Here is a 21,199-nt window from a genome sequence, read left to right as displayed (position 1 = left end):
ATAACAAATAAAGATTTTGATTTGATTTGGAATTTTCCATCGCAAAAGTATGTGACTGATAATATTTTTCCATGAGAGCCATGGTAGCCCAGTTTGTAGAACGCTTGCCCCTCACTTTGAAATCGCAGGTTCGAATCCAGCACAGGCCTAAACCAGTGATTGTCGAATTTTTTGGATCATAAATGTTCAGCACGAGCTCGGTGGTGAAGAAAAACATCGTGAGGAAACCCACACTCCTGAGAAATACATTTTCGAAGATATGTGACCTAACCTCTATTGGGCTGGTTTTCCCTTCGCGGGTTGGAAGGTCAGACAGGCAGTCGCTTCTGTAAAAAACCGGACCTGTCAAATCTTCAGATCAGATAAGCGGACCCTGTGAAAACGCGATAATGCTAGGGAGATAATGACTTAATTTTTCATGGATCCTTTCTTTTCCAATCTCTTTCTTGTATTCTTGCTGAGCTGACGTCCCTTTTTAGAGATAACGTTTAATTCTGTATTTTGTTCACTATTCTATTCTGTGTACCACCTACTTATTTCTAAAATAAATGATTTTCTTTCTTTCTATTCCGGGGCATGTACCCACCTGCCCGAGTTGGAGAGTTTGACGTCTGAGATGGAGGAGATGATCTCGGAGAAGAAGGAGCGCGCATGCGGGTCCTCGGGCTCCTCGAACAGCTTGGCGTGCCGGTCGCACAGCGCGGCCGCGCGCATGTCGCACAGGCGGATCGTGCCTGCAACCACCACAAGTCACTCACCACCCACTTAGAGAAACGACTCAAAGAGCCGGCTCGAACAAATGCAACGTCTATTTGATTGTACTAAAAACGATGGTGGGTGTTATTCTTGTCGCAAATGTTTAATGTAAATGTAAATGACAGGCGACTGCATTCACTGTACCGCGTCATTGCAAAGCTACCTAATCTAACATCTCGCTTACACTCGCCAATGCCTGTTGTTTAACAATTATTAATTACTAGCCTCCCTTTTTATGTTGAATTGTTATTACAACTGCATCAGATTACCCATAAAAATATTTTATTTATTTATTTATTTTAAAGAACGTCTAGGGCCCTGTGCCGAGGTTTTTCTTGCAGCTTCTTTTCCCCGGCTATACACGTTGTGAGAAGCTGCAGTAGTTTTAGGCGGATGAGACGTTCGTTATGTAAAATTGACGATTCAAAGTGTAACTATGTTACCTATTGAATAAAGATATTTTTGAATTTGAATTTGTACCAAGTGTTATTGAAGACTATTATTGCTAAAGATGAACTTGATACACTTTAAACTTTCCAAGGGTTTCAGTATCGCAATGTGTGAATTTCATGTAATTGTATATTTGGATTTTAAATAAAAATAATACTAAAACATATGTACTGGACTTGCACCAATGAGTTATTATCTTAAGTGCAGTTTTCACTAACTCAACTCGACCGTTATAGACGGCAATACCTATCACGTTGGTCTAACAGAAACTCTGTGAGGTGTGGGTACTTGCGTTCATCTTGCGATGGATGTACTGTCATGAGCAATATCATGTACCCACTTTAGAACCCTGTCGCACTATCATATTTGACATTTAACGAGACTTACGGTTTAAATTTGTCAAAAAACTTAATGTGACATGGTTTCAAAGTGTACCTCTGACTACCCCAATTAGATTATAGTCGTATGTTCTGGCTCGACCATTATAGACGAGCTTATATACGTCCCACTGCGGAGCATAGGCCTCGATCAGCCTATATATGAACCTAGTGGGTCGATAGCGATATGCGCTGAATGAGAGAAATAGTCGACCACGCCGGCGGAGTCGGTATCGGGATTCTGAAGTGTTTGTTGTCGCAAGCTGATTGGCCTCTATAGTTAAGAGTAATCGGGTCGTCAGGATCGTATATTACGTCCTTCGGGCGCCAATTCGGATTTCAGGCGAGAATCACATCCCCAATGCTGAATTATAAATAATGTTTGACTTACCCTTACTACTAGAATATACAAAGAGATTGCATTCAGTCGGGTGGAACTCCGCTGCGGTTATAACCTGAAATTCAATATTGTAAATTAGCTCAAATCTTACAAAATAGCCTGATTACGACCGCTGACAGGCATATACGGTCACGAGCATTAATATGTATACACTTTGGTACCATGTCACATTAACTTTTTTGACAAATTGGACTGTAAGTCTCACTAAATGTCAAATATGTTAGTGCGACAGAGTCTTAAAGTGGGTACATTATATTGCTCATGACTGTACATATCCCTGATGTCTCTTTCGCAACTTGACTGTATACAATATTTCTGTTATATTGGCAAATTAATGAAGCTATAATGAAATATATCATCTGTAGCTGAAGCACGGAAACCAATAACGTTAGTTGGTATATGGCATCGCACGCGATATGCGGTTTCCCTCTCATTCAACGATTAATTCTTTCAAATATTATCCCCTCAGACGACGCCCTGAGCCGAGGTTCGCGCCCAACAGGGGACGCTTAGGCCTGTTGTCTTAAATTTTGTACTGGTAGAGATCCCTCAGCGCTCATTAGTCCGGCCAAGTAGTTAATGCCATTTGCCAAAAGAAAAAACGCGATATGTGAGCTCCATGCTACGGCTACAGGTGAGATTTTGGTCAAATGCGAACCTGTCATAAGTAAATGAAGCCTCATCATCACTTATTTAAGAGCCACGCTCTTGTCGGTGTAGCACCATGCTACTTTTTAAGGAAAAATAGGGCAATGGTTACCCTCTTGCCTTCCGCCCAATAAAGCTTAAAAAAAGCGATAGACAAAAAAGCGCGGGAAAAGTGAAGAAAAGGCACGTTAAGCCGTTGGTCCCAGTTACGAATTACTGATGTAAGTACGTGTCAGGCGGCTTTGGCGGCTCAATAATAACCCTGACACCAGGGTCGATGAGGTTGGTCATCCACCTCATAACCCACACGATAGAAGAAGAAGTGAAGAAAATAAGAAAGCGTTACCTCAGTGAGCTCCTCCATATTGGCGGGTTTGATATCGACGATGTTGAAGCTCTGGTCCGTGATCTCGAGATGCCACAGGTTGATGCGGAGGTCGTCCGCGGACAGGTACGTCTCCTGGTCGGAGTTAAGCGAGATCGAGTTTATGTGGTATGTGTGCGCGTTCGCGAATATCCGTCTGTGAAGGACAACAGGTCAAAAATTAGCTTAAAAGATAACTCAAACCATAGACCGAGGTCTATGTGTGTTGTTGTAACAAAATGACAACCAATCTCTTTAAAAAAGTGTCTTGCGCGTCTTGTCACAAGCGACGGCGTGTAACGACACTGTAACGGCCTCCGTGGTCCAGTGGTTGAGCGTTGGGCTCACGATCCGGAGGTGCCGGGTTCGAATCCCGGTAGGGACATAACACAAAAATCACTTTATTTTTTTATTAGTAAACAAGGACACCATTATCGAACCTATTAATTACTATACCATAAATAGATACGTATATAAGTTACCATCATCTACCTAGCATTATCAAGTTTTTCACAGGGTCCGCTTACCTAACCTGACGATTTGACAGATCCGGTTTTTTACAGAAGCGACTGCCTGTCTGAACTTCCAACCAGCGAAGAGGAAACCAGCCCAATACAGCTTAGGTCACATACCTCCGAAAATGCATTTGTCGGGAATGTGGGTTTTGTTACGATGTTTTCCTTCACCGCTGACCATGTGATAATCATTTATGATCCAAACATTTTTAGGTTTAGGCATGTCTTGGTTTCGAACCTGTGGCCTATATAAGTTACCCACATTATAATTTCAAATACATATACAAAATCATTTATTTGTGTACATACGTCAATAACATCTTATTAGTCATTATGTAACATTAAACATATATCAGTATGCACTGCCATGGGACTGGCATACAAATATCTCAAGAGAATTTAGTAAAGAAGTTAATTGCCCATTCATCATCACTAATTTAAGAGCCACGCTCTTGACGGTGTAGCATTCTAAATTCTTGTCTATCAAAGACCAATTCCTTCCCTTATAAGGCACGACATTTGCCTTCTCCTTAATCTGTTCCATGTAAGCTCTTCTTGGTCTTCCCCTTCCTCTCTTTCCTTGTAGCTTCCCTTGTATGTTTTTAATAAATTCGTCGTGTCTTATTAATTGTCAATCATCTTGCCTCTTCCGTTCTCAATGAAATAAGAAATCTCTCAATAATTGCCCATTAGGAATAAAAAATGAATACATTTCAATATATGCTAAATAAGTACTGTTCAAGTAGGGACACTGCACCCCCATAATGAATAATGAAATTAGCGCTTATCAATGCAAATAGAGGCTAGATAATAAATATTGACTACATAGGGGAAATTGCACCACAACACTTCAGATTATTTAATTAATATAGAAGAGTTATTGAAAAATATTATTAAGTTACCGTTTGAATAAGTGGGTCGGAGATAATGAATATTAGCTTATACAAATATTGGCTCTGATTCCTGTAGATACCATCTCATTTTAAATCAAATCAATTTATTTGCGAGAATACATAAAATACAAAAAGGTTAATAATTTACATAACAATGTTGTGATGTGTTCGGCCTGCATGCAGGCGTACAAATATTAAAAAAAATGGTATATTAAAAATTATACTTATTACAAAATGTAATTATTTTTATGTTTAAAATAGTCCTTCAAATTATAATAACATATGTTCATAAGCCATGTCGTTAGGTTAATTTTCATTTTAAGATATACCTGTCATTTTCCTATCCGCCGAAAAAGAAAGGGACAGGTAGTCGACAGGTATAAATTACTTCAACACCCCTTTTTAGACCCTATAGTCTATTTCGAGTCTTTATTTACCCCGATCGGGAATCAAACGCATACTAGTTATTTGGCAAACGAGCAGCTTAACTAAGCTATAAAGCTAAGCTCATATTTTACGTTCAATATACGAATTTATCACCACTATTTATTACAAATAACGCGGTGGACGCGTCATATCAAGAATATGGCGCCCGTAATAACAAGGGTCAAGTTAATTGATTTTACGATCACTGAATTGATACTAACACCCACTCGGTTCATACAATTGAATGGCTAAACATTTCACGACTTTTTTAGACGATCCTAGCTTTAGAAGCGAAAACCGACCCCGCCGGCGTGGTCTACGTTTCCCTCCGCCGCTTCCTGTCATGAATACAAAACATAAATTCTATATCAAACTAAAAAAATCAATGGTTTAGGCCCGTGTTGGGATTCGAACCTGCGACCTCACAGTGAGAGTCAAGCCTCACAGTGGTGCTAATTCCTGCAGACGCCATGTAATTTTATTTTAAGTTCTACCTGTCATTTTCTTATCCGTTGAAAAGGAAAGGGACGGATGATGTGTATGTGTGTGTGTGATATTAATATATATATATATATATTATATACTATAGGTTATTATATACTATATATATATGGTCGCGGATAACTTCGTCGTTTATGAACCGATTTTGATAATTCTTTTTTTTTAGACCGTCAGGTCCGCGTGTTGTAGCCATGAAGCAAGCACTCACCTGGGGCTGGCCTCCACCATGAGCTCGGCGGGCCGCACCTGCGGCACCCGCAGCTGCGTGATCCGCGCCGGGTCCCGCGGCCGCCCGCCCTCCTCGCGCGTGTTGTACCCCGTCACGCGCTTGTCCCGCTCTGACACCTAAATAAAAAAAAAAACAAAATAATATGTTTAATACCAAACTAAACCGGGACCAACGGCTTAACGTGCCTTCCGAAGCATGGATCATCTTACTAAATAAGCCGCCTATTAATCGTATGTTTAATCGTACTTATGTTTTTAATCGTATGTTTATGTCCATTGTATATGTCGTTGTGCAATAAAGTATTACTGATTGATTGAAATAAATAATAATTGGTAACTGGTAATTACCAATTGGGTAATTGGTATTGGTGGTTGGTATTGGTATTGGTTGGTGGGTTGGTTGGAAAGTAAGACACATTTATTACTTCCGGACACCACAGACACAGACAGACAGGTACATTACATTCAACACAGGACAGAAACCACACGGAAATCAATACACAAAAAAAAAAAAAAAAAAAAGAAAACCCAAGATCAAAAATCAATTAATATAAACATGGTGGTCCAGTGGTTGAGCGTTGGGCTCACGATCCGAAGGTCCCGGGTTCGAATCCCGGTGGGGACATATCACAAAAATCACTTAGTGATCCCTAGTTTGGTTAGGACATTACAGGCTGATCACCTGATTGTCCGAAAGTAAGACGATCCGTGCTTCGGAAGGCACGTTAAGCCGTTGGACCCGGTTACTACTTACTGATGTAGGTATGTATGGTATGGTTGTCCGAAGAGAGCTATTACGGATTCTGCGTCTGTTAAGTTGCCTTATATTATCTTTAACCTTAATGGTGATTCTTATTGTCGCACTTCGCCTCATTCACTCATCAGCGTACAGTTCCGCGACAATAAAAATATTAAAAAAAAACATACACTAAAACAATATTAAGGAAACAAATATTACTTATGACAAACATTATCAAGGAAAAGTTTCGCACGACATTTGAATACGCAGTCATAACACCGGGTTTTCCATAGACCTAACAATCTATGGAAGGCGACAATACAGATTTGTGATCACAATGTCTCACCACACCCATTTAGGGTAGCACGTTGTACTGTACCCAATTCAAGCATTCTATTTATAATGGAGTATCGCTTGTATTATCATATTATGGGTTAGTTCTGTTGGTTGCTTGGTCTCATTACATAATAACTAACTTACAAATTGACCTACTAAGCATGCATAAACTTAAGTTCGTGTTCAACAAAGAGGTGGGAGTAGCAACAAGTAATCAAGAGACTATTTGTAATCAGTTTTGATATTAAATCCTTTATCTTGTTGGTTGCCTGGAAGAAATTGCTCTAGAGCAATAAGGCCGCCCAAATTGTACTGTATTCATGTGTTATGTCTGATTGTTGAAATTTTAGTTCTGTGCAATAAAGTATATTTGATTTGATTTGATTGATCTCTCATTCAAAGTAAAAAAAGTTTGCCAAGTCGCCCACTGAATGTTTGGCCTGCGGGCGAGTTTACACTTTTATACTTTTTGATAGTCTACTCGCCTGAATGATTTGATGAGACTGGGCCACTTTACTCCGAACGAAGAATGAAGGGGTAATATGGCCTTTTCCCACTTAGAAAATATAATTCACAACATTTTAAGACTAAATTACCTCTTCATTCTTCGTTCATAGTAAACTGGTCAAACCTCATCAAATATCAAAAGTGTAAACTCGCCCGTAGGCCACATATTAACCGGGCGACTTGCCACCTAACCTAGCTCCTTTTTAAACACAAAATAGTTACTTGTATTATCTGTTTCGTCCTATATCTGTGGAATGTTATCATAAACGGAGAGTAATTTGTATGTTTAAGGAAAGTGCTTTATTTGAGGTCTATGACCTTTGTATATTGTGACGTCAACTGAATGACAGTTCGTGTCGGTATTATTTGCGATGTTTAATATTCAACATCAAAAGTCGATTGCCTGTAATTTCTGTAGCCATTTGTAAACTTAAAAGTGTATTGTCTTTGCAATTATTTAAACAGGTGTACGATGCTAATTACTCTGAAGACATCTGCTTTTCTCAAGTTGCTATTGGAATACTTTAGTTCATCAGTTTTCTAAGTAAGGTCCAGTGGCTCACCCTCTTGTTGATATGTCACTTTGTGATCCCTAGTTTGGTTAGAACATTACAGGCTGATCACCTGATTGTCCGAAAGTAAGATGATTAGTACTTCGGACGGCACGTTAAGCCGTTGGTCCCGGTTACTACTTACTGATGAATGTAATTGTTACATGAGCCATGTCAGGGGCCTTTGGCGGCTCAGTAATAACCCTGACATAACTTAGATACAAATTTAGACCACAATTTTTCACCTAGATTAAAACTAGTGTGTCGATTGCGAGATTCTGTACTTTGACCGAAGCAATTCATCTAAGAAAGCAATTTGCGATATAAAATTAAGTGTGCAATTCTAACAAATGTCAAATAGCAATATTGCTTTCTTAGATGAATTGCTTCGATGTGGTCATTTTTACCGCCTTGAATGCGATTTTTCAAAGAGGCTTACGCGGTTTTCAATTCAAATCGAATATAGATAGACTGCACGGAACTTAATTTAATTTTAACAAACAGACTAGACTTACATAACACACTATAAGACGTCATTATGTTATTATACTATGATTTAAGGAAAAAATTACACAACTGACCTTCCATAATTTAATAGTCTTGTCGTTAGTGGAAAGCAGGAAGTGCGCCTGGTTCTTCCTCTTGAGCCACCGTATCTTGTTGATCTTCTCTTCGATTTCCAGCGACTTCAGGTAGTCGAACTCCGGCTCGTGGGACTGGAACGTCGAGTACACGTTGTATTCGCCCTTCTTCGGAACGCACTGTTTCGATGCCGGGTCCCTCTGGAAACAAAACAAGAACAAAAAAAATAATTAAAAAAAAATCTCACCATCAAAACATAGACACACACACACACACATACACATAGACATATATATATATATATATATATATATATATATATACCGGGTGTTAGTGACATCGTAACGAATACTGAAAGGGATGATTCAGACCATGATTCTGAGTTAATATCTAGTGGAATTTTCCGTCGCAAAATTCATGAAATTTTGAGTTTTGTTTTTAATTATTTTCAATTCCATATTGTGCTTTTAGCTGCATAGAACCCAAATTTCAATAAAAAAAACAATAATGACAAATTATCGAAAATTTTCGATGTAATGGAGACAACAGCTGCTCGAACGGGTCAACGGCCACACGCACCGCGCCGCGCGCCCCGCTCCGCACGCCCCGCTCCGCCCGCCCCGCGCCGCACGCCGGCGGCGCGGCGGCGGCGCGGCGGCGGCGCGGCCTACAAAGTAGGCACTACGAACCGATCCTATTTCTTTCTCTGTCTATCGTAAATTATAAATTTATTTTATTCTTATTCTTAAATGGACGGATAATCAACAGGCATAAAATTTATGGAATACACGTCAATTTTAAGCAGAAATCTAAAACAACCGACAGAATTAAGTTACCAGCGAGATACCTTTTTGATTCGACCGGGTTATTCATTCATTTACTCATAGGAATCAGGGCCATTATCTACCTAAAACAGTTGAAACAGTAAATAATTGTATTCTTTGTTGTCATTAGAATAACTAACAACCAACTAACACAACCACCACAGATTAGGTAATTAGTTACCTACTATGTCAACCATCCACCAACTTAGTATGTAAGTACCTACGCAAAACCTCGCTACACAAAAATCGAAAATAAATAAATCTTTTAGATCAATACCCATTATTGTTACAAAGCAAGACCTATCGGTACTATCGCTAGTATCGATCTAAATGTACTATCACTACTTTCGATAGTTTAGACAATTTTCAAGTTCAACAATTGATAATCTACCTATCGATAGTTCGGCAACTCCGCCGCGTAGGCAATGTCGGCATGTTCAAAGAAAAAAATTGTCCGAGTGGAGTGATCTTATTTTTCTTGTTACATGTTGGTACCGTACCGAGGTACTAAGTACTAAGTTATTCGTAGTTTTAAATCTCATTGTTAAATCATCAGTAAAGAACTAATTAAACCTATCCTGTTCTGTGTACAATATTCATGTAACGGCTACGTGCTTACATAAGTACCTAGTAGACGGGAGCAACGACTTAACGTACCTTCCGAAGCACGGATCATTTTACTTTCGGACAATCAGGTGATCAGCCTGTAACGTCCCAACCAAAGGCCTTATAAACAGATTTTTGTGATATGTCCCCACCGGAATACGAACCCGGACCCTCCGCATCCCATCGCTCAACCACTGGACCACATAGGCCAAGAAGGTTCTAAGACATAATTAAAGGATCCTGGGACGCAAGACCTCCGAGTTAGGGCTTGTTTGATCTGTCTTGATGGATACTCGGACGTGAATAGCCTCACGGATCAAGGGCAACGCGCGCCAATAAAGTAGGCATTACGAACAGATACTAGGTATTTCTTTGAGTTGATAGGTATCAAGTGAAGTTTCCTGTCGCCAAATTCATAAAAATAATAGATTTTTTTCAGTCCCATATTGTGTTTTAAGCTGCATAGAACGCACATTTAAAATAAACAAATAAAAATTACTAATTATTAAATTTTATCAATGTCATCAATAATAATAATAACGTATCTACAACTTCAGCTATGCGCAGGTGAATAGCCGGCGCACGGGTCAAGGGCAACGCTCGCCAATAAAGTAGGCATACGAACAGATACTATTTCTTTCTCTGTCACTTGCACCATAAACATACTTCTCTCTCTCTCTAGTCGTCGGCTCGACGCGGCCGCGGCCGGTGCGTCGTCGGCGCCCTTAGTCGGCGCCTTTGATGCTTTGCGCTAACGCCGCCGCGCGCTTCCGCTCAGTCGAATACTAAGCTTGACCCGAATCGCGTGATGTTTTTCGAGGATATTTTTTTCGTGTTTGTGAGTGTTTGTTTCATTCTGTAAATGAGTAGTGTCGACTATGATGATAGATCATAGACCATTTACTGCGCAAAAGTATGGAAGATTGTTGATGTTTATTAAAGAGCAAGGTGTTGTGTTTGTGAGTGCGTGTGATACCTACCTACCGCGGAGGAAACGCGATGTTGCATACCTACGTGACGTGACATGTTCTAGGGTACCTACCTAGGTACTTCATCCGAAGGAATAACAATTAAGGTAAGGCAAGAGTAGGGTTTTTATTGTTAATAAGTTAGGAACGTTTTAATAACTGGTACCGTGCGTGAAAAATCGTGGAGGTGTTCTACTTCAACAAACAACATTTTTAAACGTTGAACCACTACTAAGCATCTAAATACAAGAGAATGAAAACTCCTACCTAGATATCAACATCGTATCTCACACGCGTAACGTAGCCGCGCGTAAGTTTAGCGTCTGTGTGGCGCGTTGTTCGACTTACATTGCGGCACAGTAAAAATTGAAAATCTTAATTAAACATTTGCGACAAGAAAAACACCCACCATCGTTTTTAGTACAATAAAATAGGCGTTCCATTTTTTTTTTCGTTACGATGTCACTAACACCCTGTATATCGGTCTAAGAAATACTAGTACTTAATATTCTAGATAGATGTCGACTTAATGGCGATACATAGATCGAAGAATTTCGCATGGACAGGAGGAGGAGCCGGTGGTGTAACTTTTGTCCGGCCAAGTAGTTAATGCTATCTGGACAGGTCTATAACAAATCACGTCAAAAAAAAAGAATGCCGAGGTGGCCCAGTTGGAAGAACGCTCGACTCTCACCAGGTACAGTCATGAGCAATATAATGTACCCACTTTAGGACTCTGTCGCACTAACATATTTGACATTTAGTGAGACTTACAGTGCAATTTGTCAAAAAAAATAATGTGACATGGTACCAATGCTCGTGACCGTACAAAGTTTGAGACAATAGGCCTGAAGGTGCCCAGTCGGCTCAGGGCGTCCTCTGAGAGGATTATATTTGAAAGAATTAAGATAAACTCTGAATGAGGGTAATCGCCGACCACGCCGGCGGGGTCGGTGTCGGGATCCTGAAGTCTCTGCGTGTCATATTGTTGACGTGCCGCAAATGGTATTAACTACTTGAACAGACAAGCGGGGAGGCATGTGCACAGCAGTAGGACGTGTGTAGGCTGGTTATGTTATCGGCTCAAATTCGGAATACGAGTGTATTCCTATAATTTCAATTTTATCAATAATTTCAAACATCATTATGATCTGCTGGAATTGCCTAGAATAAAGGTAAGCTAGTTTCGTTTAAATTACGACTCTGCTTACCCCAATAAGAATGAAGGGTGTGAGTTTACATAATGCTTCTACGACTCGGTAAATACCTACTAGAGTTGCATGGCTTATCGGACGCTCATATGCTATTTATCTATCCACTCGAACTAGGCATATGATCTATTTATCTTAATCGCATTATCACACGCAAGCATAGTGCGACACACCGGACCCTTGATACAAAACACCTCGTTTTACACAGACACTACACATTTACGTTACTGTGTATGTGACGTCTGACGCCCATACGATTGAAGACTAAAGTAAGACCGAAGGGGTGAGGTAAACCTAGCTCAGCCGCTGGTGGGGGGGAGTGGAGAGTTGCCGTTCTATACGTAGTTGAAGAAAAGAGAACCATATTGAAAGAGGAAATATGATTGGCCACCTGATACGACACGATTCATTTATAACAAACATTATAGAAGGAAAAATTGAAGGGAAGAGAGGAAGGGGTAGACCTAGGATAACATTTATGAAACAAATAAAAGAGAAGGTGTAGGTCGTGTCGTATCGGGAGGTGAAGGTTTTGGCGGGAAGAAGAGAGGAATGGCGGTTACTCCACCGACAAGAGCGCAGCTCTTAAATAGAGAGAGAGACATAGTATTATTCAAATTCAAAAATATCTTTATTCGGTAGGTAACATAGTTACACTTTGATCGTCAATTTTTACATAACAAACGTCTCATCCGCCTAAAACTACTGCAGCTTCTCACAACCTGTATAGCCGGGGAAAAGAAGCTGCAAGAAAAACTATGCCCCGGACTCTTGATACAGAACACCTCGTTTTACACAGACACTACACATTTACGTTACTTTACACGCGCATCTGTGTGTGTGACGTCTGATGACATACGATTGAAGACTAAAGTAAGACCGAGGGGGGTGAGGTAAACCTAGCTCAGCCGCTGGTGGGGAGCGGAGAGTTGCCGTTCCTTATTCTAGATATCACTAAAATCACTATGATCCAGTTTGGTTAGCCTATGTCACTCTTCATCCCTTAACTTAAAAAAGTGGAGTTAAAGCGATGAAGAGTGACAGGCTGCTTTTTGTCTTTTTCTAACCCCCCAATGTGTTTGATGCTATTAAGTCTAGAATATACTCCTCTCGAGGGTGGAATTAACCCTCGGGGGAAACTCAAAAAAAAAAACCCCAATTGCGTAAAATGGAGGGTTGAAGTCTGTGTGGAGCATTCCGCAACTTTCAAGGTAGAAAGCTAAACTAGCAAAAATATCGTGGAAATCTGCTGCCTCAGAGGGGGTGAAAGTTTATATGGATTTTTTCGTAGTTTTCTAGGTAGAAAATTGGTATATTAGAAAAGCGGAACCGTGTTGCCCGGAATTAAACGCGACTAAAGCCGCGGGCAATAGCTATAGTTTCATCATAAATGTCCGGAGGGCCTAGGGCATAATCTGGGCTGTTATCATCTTTATTGATATTGGCAACATAAAGTGGACCAAGACATAAAATGTCGCGTATATCATCCGACTTGTATATTAGATAACATAAAAGTTATTTTCAAAAGGTTCATTATCTGACAGAGGGCAGCGGTAACTTCTTCTTCTGTCGTGTGGGTTGTGAGGTGGATAACCAACCTCATCAACCCTGGTGTCAGGGTTATTATAGAGCCGCCAATTCGCCAAAGGTCACTGACGTGACTCAAATAATGACTACGTACTTACATCAGTAAGTAGTAACCGGGACCAACGGATTAACCTGCATTCCGAAGCACGGAACATCATACTTCTGGACAATCATGTGATCAGCCTGCAATGTCCTAACCGAACTAGGGATCACAAAGTGATTTGTCCCCACCGGGATTCGAACCCGGGACCTCCGGATCGTGAGCAGAACGCTCAACTACTGGACCATGGAGGTCGTAGAGGTAACTGTCAGTACTATTTAGAAGCGGACGGTAGAGGACAGGAGTACGGCTTTGAAAGAGTCTACTCTGGTCGCCATCCCACTCGCGTCAGACAGAGTACTGCGAAGCAGAAGGCAAGAGGGCAACCACTGACCTATTTTTCCCTAAAAAGTAGAACGGAGACAATATACAGGGTGTTAATGACTCGGTAATCAGGGATATGATTCAGCAAATGATTCTGAGCTAATATCAAGTGGAATTTTCCATCAAACTTGACTATTCGAAGTGTAACTGAGTTACCAATTCGATAAATTAATCAGTTTGTATCCCCAAAATAAAACTGCACGATAATGTAGTCATGAGTGTAATATCAAGTACCCTCTTTAGAACCCTGTCGCACTATCATATTTGACATTTAATGAGACTTACGGTTTAATTTGTCAAAAAAGTTAATGTGACATGGTATCAAAGTGTATAAATATTAGTACTCGTGACAACAACAGAACAGTTGTATCTTTAAAGCAAAACAGTCAAGATTTCTATAAAGAACATAATTTATCACAGCGCAGTCGGTTAAAACAGGAGGTCATAAAACCGGCCAAAAGAGTAAGAAGATTTCACACGAGTCCACACCTAAAATACTCAGCGGGTCGGACCACTTTCACTCGGAACTTACGAATGTATAGTAAACATGTATTAACAACTATAGTGAATAATGTATAGTCATGAGTAACATTATATCATGCACCCACTTTAGAACCCAGTCGCACTAACATATTTGACATTTAGTGAGACATATCGTTCAATTTGTCAAAATAGTTAGTGTGACATGGTTCTAAGATGCATACATATTAACGCTAATGTGATGGCTGTAACTAATACATTTTTAACAAATTTCGATTCTATTTTCATATTTATATTTCTTTAGAATGATAGTGTGCATTCTTGCCGATCAAAGGCCAGTTCTTTGACTTCTTTATAAGACACGACATTCGTCTTCTTATTAATAGGGTATTTGACTGAGTCAGAGATACATTATAAAATGCTAATCTAGAAATAGAAGCCAATTTTAAGACGATCAATAATCCATCCCATTTTAGTTTTCGACTTATTTATGAATTAAGTTACAATGAATAAAAACGTTTGACCGCTTTTATTGATGACGTCACAGGACAGTATTTCCATACACACTCCAAAGAAAACTTTCGTTTTGACGTTTCGAAAAAAGTATCACATTTGACTAGGTTGTCAAGTTACCTATTTGATCCAAGCTCTTCCTGGTCTTCCCCTTCCTCAACTACCTTATCGAACACAAACCCAGAAGTTAGTCAGAAACTTGTCCTAAGGAGATATAGATTTACAACTACCATAGATTGAACATCAGCGCTCAAAAAGTGGGACGCAAAGTTGCTGTTAATATAGGGACGTTGACAGTACTTTACCTCAGTGCGCGATTAGGCGCCGAACTGGCAACACGGGGAAGTTCGTGATAAAAACTTGCAAAAATAGAAGCTCAAAGAATAAGTAATGACATTGTGCATGTTATCATAGTATAAACAATTTAATTTTCGTAGTAAAACTTACCAAAATTATTATTTTAGTTTAAAATACACTAAAACAAGTACTCCCGGTCAATCAGAGTCGCAGTATAACTCGACCGCGTTACGAAGCACCACGCGCTAATATACGTAATAAGACGACGCGTACTTTCTTAATTTGACACGATTTTATTGAATGTTTAACCCCTTAAACGCCGGAACGCGGATCTCGACCAGACACAATGTAAAATCTATTGTGTCTGGTATCTCGGCATATGAGAGGTTAAACCGCTGTGTACGAATGTATAGCTAAACAAGCGCCATCTTTTCGCCGCATTTTTGTATCAAGGGCTGTATCTACGGTAGTGGTAAATCAATGTTAAGAGATAAGAAACGTATTGCATACGTACGGTCACGAGCATTAATATGTATATACACTTTGGTACCATGTCATATTAACTTTTTTGACAAATTGAACTGTAAGTCTCACTAAATGTCAAATATGTTAGTGCGACAGAGTCCTAAAGTGGGTACATTATATTGCTCATGACTGTACACACGTAAGATGACGCCTTCCTTTCGTTATATCACCAGAATTCGCTTATCTTGAAACATTTGCAAGTGACGTCATTATGCAATGATTCATCTATGGTTTTAGGTGAAAACATTTTCCCTCACAATAGACTAGTTTCCAAGTCAAATCAGTTACTTTTTACTAAGAACTTAACACAAGGCATGTCTTTTATTTCATTAATAATAAACAGTGTATAGGCCGTATACAGGGTGGCCCAGAAGTTCAGGTTCAAAATGAAAAATTAGAAAGAGGGGCTCATTAGCTACCAGAGACACCCCCATGTTTGTTTAGCAATTATTTACGGTTTAGGAGATATGACCCATTTTGTACCTTTTTCTAGATTTTCTACCTTACTTCAGAAATAATCATTTTGTCGCTATCCCTTTCTTAATAATTATTTTATTTTACTTCACAACTATGCCTAAGTCTGTGTACCGCTCAATCAAAGATAAATCAAAGTGAAATCAAAGATAAAAAAAGTTATCGGAAGTCAAAGTGAGAATTCGACCAAAATTGTTACAGTTGTTAAAACTTCGCCGAAGAATAATAAACACATGAGATTGTCATGGACACTGAAAGTATTTCTAAAAACTGCTCCATTTAATAGGCTTTTAGGCATTCAAAATAAGTACCCTTAATACGGGCAAAAAACTAAGTAATTAGCCCTCAAACATTGCAAGACAGACAGATTTGAAGGAAAATTTGATATTCTCATACAATGAAGCTGCTACTTTCTAACGTTCTTAAAGGTGCTCAAAGACACATTTTCAATTAAAAGTAAATAAAAATCACGCTTATAATCGCTAACAGGGTAGACATAGCAACAATCCGAAGACAAAACTTGCAGTCACTTTTGGTATTTTACTAGTTGGAAACTAGTCTATTCACGCGAATTGCGTGACGTGCAGTCATGAGCAATATAATGTACCCACTTTAGAACTCTGTCGCACTAACATATTTGACATTTAGTGTAACTTACAGTTTAATTTGTCAAAAAAGTTAATGTGACATGGTACCAAAGTGTATACATATTAATGCTCGTGACCGTATGTTGAGTTTTGGATTATCTGTGATTCGTCCACGCTACACTACTCTTTGTAAATATTTCCGGAATGTCTATTGAAGCGTGGAAGAAGCGAAAGTGGTGTGTCAGGATCGTCGTAAAGGAAATTCTGTAGTCTCTGCCTACCCCTAAGGGAAATAAGCGTGATCTTACGTATGTATATATGTACAAAATATTTTTTCATTCATAAATAAGCAATAAAAAACTGGCTACTAAACTAATTAAAAAAAAATTGTTCAATACGTGACTCCCATTATTTTTTATAAATGTTACCTCGGTTTCGTAACAGCACAACAAGGTTTAGAATATTTAATATTTAAATTAACCTTAAATTTATTTGAATTAATTAGTAATCGATTGGTCATGGCGGTTCATTATATTGCGTATTATAATGTTTTCAACATTAAATAAATAATATAAAAAATATTCATTTTGAGACGTCCACGCACGCCAAAAGAGACGCTATGGGGTCTTTCCAGGCTACGTTCGGCGCAGGGGGTGAGGTCAGCACCTGATACGAATCGGTGCGGGGGGAGGGCACAGTTTACAGGTATACAGCTTAAAATATAATACGGGACTGAAAATAATACAAAAGGTACTAACATTTTCATGAATTTTGCAATGGAAATATCACTTGATATCAACTCAAAATCATAATCTGCATCATCCCGTTTCGTTAGGATGTCACTAACACTATGTATGTCACCTCATCATCGTCATCTCTCCCTAGCATTATCCCGTGTTTCACAGGGTCCGCTTACCAAACCTGAAGATTTGACAGGCCCGGGTTTTTTACAGAAGCGACTGTCTATCTGACCTTCCAACCCGCGAAGGGAAACCATCCCGATACAGTTTAGGTCACATACCTCCGAAAATGCTTTTCTCGGGAATGTGGGTTTCCTCACGCCGCTGAGCACGTGATAATCATTTACGATCCAAACATTAATTCAATCATTGGTTTAGGCCTGTGCTGGATTCAAACCTGGGACCTCAAAGTGAGAGGCAAGTGTTCTTACCAGCTGGGCTACCACGACTACACTAACACTATGTATGTATGTTTATAAATATCTCACCTGAAATATAACCACCCTGCCACCCTTGTCTCCGGTGGCAAGCAATTCTCCATCATGGTTGAACTCGACACACGAGATTAGGTCCGCCTCAGTCACATCATCCTCTAGAGTGCCTTTCACCTGGCTGAAACACCATGTTGTCTCCCCACCATTGCCTGGAACATAGCCCAACGTTTTAATGAATATTATATTAGAGTTTAACTTCTACATGGGTTGTGAGGTAAATGACCAACCTTAGCAACCCTATCATGGTTATTATTGAGCCGCCATAGACCCCTGACATGGCTCATGTAATGACTACGTACCTACATCAATAATAACCGGGACCAACGGCTTAACGTGCCTTCCTAAGCACGGATCATCTTACTTTTGGACAATCGGGTGATCAGCCTTTATGTCCTAATCAAACTAGGGATCACAAAGTGATTTTTGTAATATGTCGTCACCGGGACTTGAACCCGGCACCTCCGGATCGTGAGTCCAACTCTCAAGAATGAGCTTAAACGTAACATCACGCGTGTAGCCCCTAAGGGCTAGACAAAGGAGTATAATACACCCACTCTTCGCCAACTTGTTTGATTCCCATGTATTAGGGGGAGAACCATATAGCCATTAACCGGGCACAAATTCTGGAAACTACGTGATACCTAATTGTCTATAATCCAAACATGAACTCAAACTGACAAAGTCGAATTCAGTACTTTACAGCCCGAGCCGGGATTCGAACCCGTGAAACTAAGATGTAAGTCACTAGTTCCCCCAACTTCTGCGATAATTTGTTTCGAATGAAAATCATAAAATAATGTAAAACAAATGAGAACAATATTTCAGTTCCATAATTTAAAAATACTTCAATTTAAATGTAGTAATGAATAATATTATATTACAACATAGGATGTAAAAACTGATGATCTATTTTATTATTTAAATGTTTAAAAAAAATACTATTTCTACATCCTATTAGTAGTCAACAACCTGTAATACCTATTAGTAGTAGGGCGAAAATTTGTTAATCACAAAAAGAAGAATGTTACAAGAAGGAATAAAATAGTAAATGCAATGTATCAAACTACAGAATACACATAATGTTATTTACTAAAAAGAAGTTGGAAAAAAAGAGGCTTTGCAACGGTCTTAAACGGTGAAAATATAATGAACAGCCAAAAAAATACTGTAATTGGAATAGGAAATCTGCAAATCAAATTGATTTATTACAATACGTACAATCACAGACAGTATTCCAATGCAAACGACAAGAATTGTGTCTCCAATTAGTGAAATTATCTTGAATTCTGATTCGGTGATTTGAATACCACGGTGTCTCCTTCTTTTTCAACATTTCTATTTATATTTAAATACTTTACATGCTAAACGAGCACAGGCTGACAAGAAAAAGTTGAATTAAAAAATAAAACACAACGCACGAGGGATCAGACTCATGTCTAAATGATAAATGCCGAAACAAACGCACATTTTGGACCTGTTTTTGAGTGACAATGGGATGTAATAAGATAGTTTTGAATGGAAAATCTTGTTAGAAATACTATACCCGCTACTGTGGGGTAGTTTAAAACAATGGCTGATGAAACAAAGGAGGTTACGGACGCGTGTTTTCTATAGGAAGTGCGAGGTACCTTGTAATGAAGCTGGCATGTCGTTGGGATATAAATAGCGGTAGATAATTGTCGCGTTCAGTTGCATAAGGGCAGGGTTGCGTTAATTAGGTAGTAATATATCTATTGATTAGTTTGGCACAGCTATCTCGAAGGTCCATTCTGGCATCCTTGGTATAGGCTAGTTTCAAACTAGTCAAATCAGTTACTTTTTATTATACGTCAAAACACGAAATTACTATGGAATTTGTTTGAAAAGCAACCTGTGACGTCATAGAAAACCGTGACAAAATGTCGCACTTATTATTACATTTTTCTTGATTAAATTCATAAATAAGTTAAACAGAAAAAGAAAACGTTTTTTGTCACCTTTAGATCTCTCTTTATTTAGTAATCAGAATTTTAGAATTTATCTGTGACCTAGGAAACTACCCAATTCTAAACTTATAGGCTGTATTATCCCTTTTATTAATTTAGTTTTGTTTTTAAGCTTGATTATATAAATCATTATTCAATGTCAAGAATTCTCATTAAAAAATAAAATTTAATAACAATTCAAATTAGAGGAAAAACGAGCTGTTTTTCGAATCATTAATAGCAAATTTTTAAATAATTCTTATTAAAAAATCAAAAACAAACACCAGCAGTTTAGCAGTAGCTGGCTGAGACACAACTTTTTTTTATATTAAATGCGTAAAACATAGTTATGTTATATTTGGCTCATGTTCACCTGTGACAAACTATTGTATTTGTTCCAAAACACTGCAGGTGTGTTAATATCACTTACAAAACAAATATATCTGAAGAAATCTTTTCAATTTCTTATTATACCTAAAAATAGCCCGCCAATATGTCTCACTGATGGGCACAGCCCTCCCCTCAATCAACATAGGAGGGGGAGCGTGGAGTATATTCCAGTGTGGGTTAGTAGAGGACACAACCTCAGAACAGGTATTTCTGCCTGTAATGTCTAAGGTATACACAGGACAGTCTAACAAAATGATTTTCGACTCAAGCCCAGACCTCCAAATTGTGAGACAAATGCTCTAACCACTAGGCCATGTTGGCCTGTTATTATAATATATTTAAGCCTTTTATTAATTGAAGCATGTCACGTCATGGTGGCCCAATAATAGCTGAGACATTATGACTGATGAGGTTGGTCATTTACAACCCACACATGATGATGATGATAGCAGTATAGGCTGTCTGCAAGTCTCCATCAATCATTTATGAACAAGGTTTGAATAATGTCAACCATCATCTTCCTACCGCTATCACACTTTATGTGGGGTTGACACAACATGTATTTGTCTTGCATTCATCCCTTTAATCATTTTGGTTTATTTGTAATTTGTTTTATTAGTTTTATTTGTAACAGGTTACAATGGTCTATGCATGTAATGAGGAGGGATGAAAGGCATATATCGACGGTGGTGGGGGACGACCCAAGAAAGTGTGGATGGATTACGTAACGAAGGATATGTGTGTAAAAGGTGTGAGTACTCAGATGACGACTGACAGATATGAATGGACAAGGAATACATGTTGTGCCGATCCCACCTGTGGGCTAAGGGCAGGAGGATGAT

At 39.0% G+C, this 21,199-nt stretch overlaps 1 protein-coding gene across 2 annotated transcripts in view; it reads right to left on the bottom strand.

Annotated features, from left to right (window-relative positions):
- Positions 1-21,199, bottom strand: part of LOC126377109 (protein phosphatase PP2A 55 kDa regulatory subunit) — a 33,058-nt gene that overhangs the window by 9,274 nt on the left and 2,585 nt on the right. For both annotated transcript variants that reach the window (XM_050024770.1, XM_050024771.1), the window contains exons 2-7: positions 17,998-18,152; positions 8,273-8,473; positions 5,539-5,675; positions 2,978-3,152; positions 1,975-2,038; positions 587-734 (exon numbers count right to left, since the gene is read on the bottom strand). In XM_050024770.1, coding sequence (XP_049880727.1) covers positions 587-734; positions 1,975-2,038; positions 2,978-3,152; positions 5,539-5,675; positions 8,273-8,473; positions 17,998-18,152 — 880 coding nt within the window. The remainder of the gene's footprint in view (positions 1-586; positions 735-1,974; positions 2,039-2,977; positions 3,153-5,538; positions 5,676-8,272; positions 8,474-17,997; positions 18,153-21,199) is intronic.

This window comes from Pectinophora gossypiella, chromosome 22 (genome assembly GCF_024362695.1).
Source record: "Pectinophora gossypiella chromosome 22, ilPecGoss1.1, whole genome shotgun sequence".
Lineage (NCBI taxonomy): Eukaryota > Metazoa > Arthropoda > Insecta > Lepidoptera > Gelechiidae > Pectinophora > Pectinophora gossypiella.
This window is presented reverse-complemented; position numbering and strand designations above follow the sequence as displayed.